Consider the following 8,003-nt stretch of genomic DNA (forward strand, 5'->3'; position numbering starts at 1 on the left):
CTCGCCGCTCGCGGAAGGAAAAAAATCAGAGAGTTCAATTCCCTCTTTTTACTGTCTCTGTCCGAATATGAAGTAGACTGAAATTTCAGCTCTGCAATTTAATGAGGCTGAATTGTTAGCATCAGGCTCGTCATCAAGAACCAACCAATATTAATAACAAAGCTAGACCACAAGTAGTTGTATGGTTTGCTTCTTTTCTTTTCACACATGCTTGGGAGAAGATATATAGAATTGAATTCTCTCACGATTCATGAATATTATTACATCAAACTCTTGCTTCAAACTTTGTTATGCAAGTGTTTTGAACCTATACATAGCCAGCGATTCAATCATCTTTAATAACAGAGGATCAGTGATTAGTATTCTCTCTATATGCTTTTCATCATCTCTTGAACTTTGTGCTCAAATGGTGATAGTGGGATTTGATTAATCTAATAGGAGGTGCGTGTATATTATAATGTACTACAATATTAACAAACTACATATTGAATTTAGTGCAGAGAGCGATAGAGTAGACTATACTGTGGCTGGTTCATCTGCCAATATTTATAACCAAGTTTCTCCTTTCGTCCATGAAGCAAGGACCACCAAAAGTACTCATTTATTAGAGTTCATCTGTAACCAAATCTTCTTTTGCCCTTCTCATTAACTCTTGTTTATGTATGAACTATATATCTAAAAGCAAATCCGAATATGATGTCTATACCAGGACTCCAAGATTCAACGCAAAATAAGCTTTCTCATGTGGGACTAATTGCTCGTTCTCTCACAAGAGATGCTTCCAAAAACAATAGAGGAAAACCCAGGGAATTGTATAGTTATATCTACCACAAACCAGGGCATTAAATGTGGTCACAATTAAATAGGTACGTGCAATTAATAATTCATATTTTAAAATCGAAAGATGCCAAGCCAGTGAGCTAGCCACCCCTCCTTAATTCTCTCTCCTTGAGTTTTACATGTCATGTGTGTGTGTGTGTGTGTGTGTGTGTTTCAATATAATACTGGGTTCGTGATTGACGTCCATTTAGGGATCTGAGATCTGCAGAGAGAATAGTGAAGACGAAGATGCCAAGTACTGATGGCTTGGCTGAGAAGTCTTTCAGAATCAAGGAGGACGGAGGGTTCTTCTCGAGGCTTGTGGCGAAGGAAGCTTCCATGGCTAACTCGTCTTCGAGGGTACTGTACTACGGAGAAGCTTCAGTCGGAGTTCCTTTCAGGTGGGAATCAAAACCAGGAACTCCGAAGCATCCTCTGAGCGAGACCTCTCTTCCTCCATTAACACCCCCACCTTCCTATACCTCCAAGTCCAAGCCAAACCCTAGAAATCCAAACAAGAAGACTACCCGCAGTATCATCTCAGGCATTTCGAGGGCACTACTCGCAGGCTCTGGAAAGGTTCACGTGTCTCCTTCTTCGTCTTACTGGTCGTCGTCGTCATCGTCGCTTTCGCTGGGATATTCATCTCCTTCTTCATTCTCTGTGAGGTCAGCGACATCAAAACTGGGCTCTGCTTTCAGGTACAAAAATAGAAGATCAGGTGGATTTAGAAGCTGCGCTCCTAATTTAGGGAATGCAAAGAGTTTGTTTCTGAAAATGGTGGGGGCATGATGATGGAGCTAGTGAAATTTTCTACGTCCTGGTTTGCTTATTGTAGAGGTCTCTTGAGTTGTTGATGAGTGCACTTGAAAAAAGTGTGTGTGTGGGGGATCATAGCTCATGATCAATATTAACAATGTATATGCAAGAATCCAATTCCCCCATTATCATGTGTCATTGAAGAAACTGTTATTATTTTAGAATCACGAGTCATTTGAATTTTCAATAACCAAGTTTTTCGATACTTCCTGTGCGCACAAATTCTGGCAAGCGGAGAGGAAAAAACATAGAAATAAGTGTGATTTATTGAATATGAAATGTTGAACGCTCTAAGAGCATGAAATTTTCTCAGTTGATTTCCCGTAAAGTTATTTCCGTCTGCAAGACCTATGAGTTCGTGTGATTGAATATCTCAAATAGTGTTATATGAGGATTTGGGTCCTCTTCATACTCTTGCCCAATACATTTCTACATATTTAATCCCATTCATTGTTTAATTATTCATTTAATTTAATAATGTCATATTGCTAATTCTGGCATTAAAATAAATAGATTATTTACTATTATTATTTAAATGCTTTTGAAAATAAATTTATAATACTTATTTATGATAATCAGTAGATGAATAGTATATTTATTTTAATATCATAATAATAAATCTGACACCATTAAATTATTAGATAAATAATTAAATGAATGGATATAATTAGATATATAAGGATGTATTCAAAGAGTATAGAGATGATCCAAATCTGGTTATGTTTGGTATCTGCAAGTCCAGAACCTGTGGGTGCAAGATTTTTTTTTTTTAGATAAAAAGTAAAAAAAAAAAAGGTAGCAAAGCTGCTATTGGATAACCGAATTCATTAATTATATTGTAGAGCATTCAAGTTTTGTCCCTTTCATGAATAATTGAATCTCTCATATTAAAATTGTATGGCAACAAATAGATAAGGAAACGATATCTTCAATTATTTTAAGTATAAAGTTATAATGAACTAATTTTCATGTGTTTTTTTTATTCAAATCATCCCAAGCCTGGCTGGAAACAAATAAAGAAAATAAAAAAATAAAAAAGGCTCCAGCTGGAAAAATTCATGACTGATGGAATGTATAGTGGAGACAGTTATGACGGCTTGGTGAAGTAACTAAATCTAATCTCAGCATATTATAAAATAATGAATTGAAGCAGTTGATCCTTAAATGAAGTTTTAATGTTACAATAATTTATTTAATTTTTTAAAAAAAATATTAAGAAAAAATAAATGCAAGGGGTTATGTCACGATCGCCTACACTAAGAGATTGATAGGGACCCAAAATTGGGAAATTATGGCATGAAAACGTTACTCAATGACAGTATCAACTGGAAAATTAGCCAAAAGGCTGAGTCTAACGCAAACGAAATTGCAGAAGAAAATAGAAGAAGGGGATAGAGAGAAGAGAAGTCGATACCAGGTAGAGCCGGTAATTCGGGTGGGCCGGGCTTATTCGGGCCGGGCTTATTCGGATCGGGCTTAAAGCATCCTACCTCTTCTAAAAAACCCATATAGTCAAGCCCGGCCCTAACACCTTCGGGCTTATTCGGGCTGGCCCGAATACCCGAAACTTTTTAAAAATATTTTTTCTGTATTTTTTAAACCAATTTTAATTTTTAAATAATTCTATTAATCGTAAAATATTATCTTAATTTTAAAAGAATAAATAAAAATAATTTATCAACTTTGTATTTAAGTAGCTCTGTTATTATTTTATTGTATTATGTATAATTTATTCATGAATGTTTTCTTTACTTGTAAATTAATATCTTAATTGTTTAAATATTGCTCTTATCATAGTCATATATAAATATTTTATATATTTAAATTAAATTATATTATTTTAATTATGATTAAGCTGATCCCAATTCAATCACAGTTAAACTACTAACTTAAATTATTATTTCGATTAGTTCAAAGTTTTAAATAACTTTTAGGTAAATTATACTTTTCATTTTTATGAATATAAAAAAATTGCCATCGTTATATTATATAAAAAATTATTTAATTATGAGTAAAATATTATTTTTTTGAAATCATTTTTCTTTAACTTTTTATATTGTTTAACTCTTATATAAAAGGGATTCTTACTCTAGTTTACTCTTAATTTTAACCAAATCTAGCATGGACAATAACCAAGTAATTATTCAAGAATATTATTCTATTTATTATGTTTATCTAGTAGTAGAGTCAGAAATTCGTACATGCCTAAATTTTATTTTTAAAATTATTTTCAATTTTATTTTTACTTTAAAATTAATTCTCTTAATTTATAAAAAATATAAAATTATTTTTTTACATGCAAATATTTATAGGACTCAAAATTTTTTTTAACCAAAATTGGGTCTTAAAATATTAAAATCAATATCAAAATATTTTTAAATATTATTTTGAGATATTTTATTGATTAAAAATAATAAAAATATGAATATAACTATTTTAATTTTTTTAAAAAAATAACTACATTAAAACACTTATATATATAGTATTTTGGTATAAAATGATATAAAATTTGAAAAATTAATTAATATTTATCATATTTTATATATTTTTTAAAAAAATTATTTTTTTATTCAGGTATTCGGGCCAAGCCCGAACCCGATCGGGCTTGGCCCGAATTTCCTCGGGCCTATTCGGGCCGCCCGAATAGGCCCGAACAATAAAAAATAATTTTTTTCGGGCTTGGCCCTAAATTTTTCGGACAGGTTCAGGCTAGCCCGTCGGGCTCGGCCCAAATTTTCGACTCTAATACTAGGCGTAAATCATCAAATGTTCCCTCTGTGCCTTCCTCGATGCTCCTTCTGCATATATATCAATATATTTCACTCAATAATATAATACCCTAGTCCATCAATCCTTTTCCTGGCCCATTCATAATTCTCCAAGCCCACTGCCTCCATTATTACTCTTGGGCCCATTCATGACAGGCTATTTCATATATTTTCATTCTCACCCTCTTAATGGTTGGTCTCATATTAGTAAGAGTAGAAAAGAATGCACAAGTATTCATCAAGTTAACAAAAAGAAAAAAGTTTGATCTCTCACAGTATGTAATTATATTTCTCTTTAGTATTAGCAAATAATAATAAAAATTCAAAATATTCATACAGTAAATGATGCTTAAAAATAGTATACTTTGTGGGCTTGAATGATATTTGTATTCTGGGTGTCTCTCTTTTCTTATGTTTTGCTTTGAAAGAGCCCTTTCTCCTACCAATCAACAATATGGCTAATTCTTAATAATTATGGACAATGTATTTCAGTTGTTTGTTGGGCATCCACATGACAACACAGGTCCAAGAGACTCTCAATTCGATGGCGCGTCTGGTCCGTATGAAGAGTATTTTCTCGTACGTGTTCAAATCAACTGGTGCATTTATACGAATAATTTTTAGGTCAAGATGTTCCTTGTGATTATGTGATTTATTAGCTCACATTTTGAAGTGATAGATCCCAGACTTACAATTTTAGGCAACACACACACACACACAACTCATCATTTGATTGAAAACCTTACAACTAATTGTTAACGTAGGCTAAAAAGAGGTCTTCTGCTTAGGTTGACATGCTTATATATGCTTTGAAATTGGAGCAAAAAGTTACATGAACATATTATACAAAACTCGTTCAAAGGAGTTCCATAATAAACTTGTTAACATGATGGAAAAAAAAACAAATTGCATTATTTATAAGTTGATTTAAAATATGGAGAAATGAGAGAAAGAACAAACAGGTTAAAATTGGTAAAAGATAGCACCACATCTCGAGATTTCAAGTTTATAAGTCTTTTCACTTTATTATTTATATATATATATATATGTTACTTATTAGATTTAACTTTATTCAATGCAAGATTTGTCATGTTAATTTAAATCCATTCGCATTTATACATCTGAATAGAAATAAATAGAAAGAATTTCATATGAATAGAATTGAATGACATTATAAATCTAAGTCCTTATGGGTCAAATGTACGTTGTATTAGATATGGTAGATGAACCCATCTCCTCCAATTCATTAATGACATAGAGAGAGGGAGAGAAAAAGAAAAGAGCTACCCGGCCATTGAAATCCAAACGATCCAAGGTTTATAGTGATACTAGAGTAAGACCATACGTCAATATATGTTGTTGAGGGTTGGAGTCTAGTACTCACCATGTCGAGACTTTAATACGCATAATTGATCCCATAAAAGACAAGTATTTTCAACCGAATGTTTGTTTCATGTTTTAAAATCGAAAATGTTACCCAAGGAAAGAAGCAAGAGTTTTAATTTTAGGGTTTATTTTCAAACACCGTTGAAGAATCTCTTGATTCTATGAGGTCTCACTTGGCATTTCTTAACAGGCCAGCCAGTAGAAGTGGTGGTGGTATAGGTTCTGGGTTTACGTGCAGTAATGCAGAAAACTAATCATATAATAGTATATATACACAGTGATTTATTTATGAGGGGTCAAGATTAAAAAGCATATGTATTACAAAACTTTCATAAATTCTGGGGGCCTGACGAACTATCTATATAATATTAAGAAAAATTTAAAAACTTGCGGAGCTGTGATTTCTACTGGTCCCCCCTCCCTTCAAGCTTGTATGGGGGGGGGGGGGTGTATTGAAGTTAGGTTTGGGAAGCTGAGAGGAGAAATATAAGGCGACTTGTAAGCTCAAAATACGGGGTCAAACAAGAATGGATGGTGCCACCTTGCTTAGAGCCTAAGCATTGCTTTTATGTAATTTACTTATATAATACCAACCCTTTCCATTTCAATTTCCAAATACACTCCTCTCTTTCACCACCCACTCTGATAGATCAGTACTTCTCAATTAATATCCTTCCCCAGAAATTAAGAGAAACTCTTGTTTTCGTAATCCGTAACAATTATATATGGTCTGAGTCTGCGAGCCAACTCTTCTGGTTTCTCTTTTTTCTGTGATATAAATTACTGCTAGGTAGACTAACTATATTGATTCTGAATGACACATATCAAATAAAAGGAGCTGGATGGTGCTTTTGGTTCCTTTGTATTATGTTAAGGTGTGCTTCAAGGGAAAACTACTCGTGATTGTGAGTGTAGTGGACAAATAGTTCAGCAGTTAAGCGTCTCAGTCATATTATACAACATTGGGAATTCTATTACTGCAATAAAAAAAAATTAATTAGAGCTTTTGAAATAAGAATCACTGTGCTATAGATTCTTACATGTGTCTAATGATTTCTCTAATATGAAAAACTTGCTGGGTGAGATGTCTCGAATTAGCATATCTCTATCCATCAATTATCCATCACACTGCAAAAGTCATTTTCTATCACTAACAAGATTATCAACTTATCGTGAAAGGTGTCCAATCTTTTCCCTCAACCCTTAATTAATGTCATATGCTTGTATGTTAATGCAGTGATCATTTAAAAGAAGAATTGTTCTCAATCAGAGAGTTTAAATAAGTAATTTAGTAATCATGAACTGCTGCTAGTGTATCTATTATCATTGAACTTAAGATATATCAATCAAAGGAGGAGGAAAACTAGAAACTTCTGCAAATTAAGAATAAGTATATGTAATAAAACAAGGGAGGGGAAATTCTTGTTTTAATTTCTCTCTGAGACCCAAATAATAGTAGATTGTATTCCAAAACTATATCCATCAGGAAGTTTATGATGTATGAATCGAAATCCAACTAAGAAATTACTTTGCTTTGAAGACTTTAGTTCCCAAAAAAAAAAAAAAAAATACTCAACTAATCTCTATGTCCCAAGTAGAATTCTAAATATATATGGCAGCAGATATTTCCTCAGTAAGAATGAGGATACTAAAAACTACTGATCTAAAACTAAAATGGAGTCACTAAATTACCTTTGAATAAAGATAAAATCCCAGGTCAACGTTGATACACTCTTGATCCAAGTTGGTTAATTACTGATATTTTAATGGCGAATCACTTGAACATATGACACATGAAGTCTGAGTGGAAGGCAATATATGAACACAGAAACATGCTCAGCTTCTTGATAATATATAGTATATAAAAAGACTAGCAAGTTGGTGAGGTTTGGCCTCAGTAAGAAGCAAGTACCACATGCATGGCGGCAATCGAATCAGAAAGTTTATTAAGAAAGTCAAACACATTTAAGAACTCACACGTGAGCAACCAGTAATAGAGCTGGCATATATACACCATAACAATTATATATATTTAAAAAAAAAAAAACGCTTCGATCCCTCTCTCCCTCTCTCTTCTTCTTCCTCTTCCTCTTCATGATTGAACTTTTTCAGAGAGTACACAACTTAATATTCTGATAGTTAAAAGTCTATAATTCCTGAAATTCAATTACACTCATCTTTTGCTTCTCACTCTCTTTAAGCTATCTTGCA

The 8,003-nt window shown here is 32.8% G+C and overlaps 1 protein-coding gene across 1 annotated transcript; it reads left to right on the forward strand.

Annotated features, from left to right (window-relative positions):
• The first annotated feature begins 743 nt into the window (after positions 1 to 743).
• Positions 744 to 1,843, forward strand: LOC129296166 (uncharacterized). Its single transcript, XM_054934754.1, has 2 exons — positions 744 to 866; positions 1,032 to 1,843. The coding sequence occupies exons 1-2, from the start codon at positions 847 to 849 to the stop codon at positions 1,609 to 1,611; spliced, it is 600 nt and encodes a 199-aa protein (XP_054790729.1). The 5' UTR covers positions 744 to 846; the 3' UTR covers positions 1,612 to 1,843.
• Positions 1,844 to 8,003: the final 6,160 nt, after the last annotated feature.

Source organism: Prosopis cineraria, unplaced genomic scaffold, assembly GCF_029017545.1.
Source record: "Prosopis cineraria cultivar Desert tree isolate PC_DT_omini unplaced genomic scaffold, ASM2901754v1 PC272, whole genome shotgun sequence".
NCBI lineage: Eukaryota > Viridiplantae > Streptophyta > Magnoliopsida > Fabales > Fabaceae > Prosopis > Prosopis cineraria.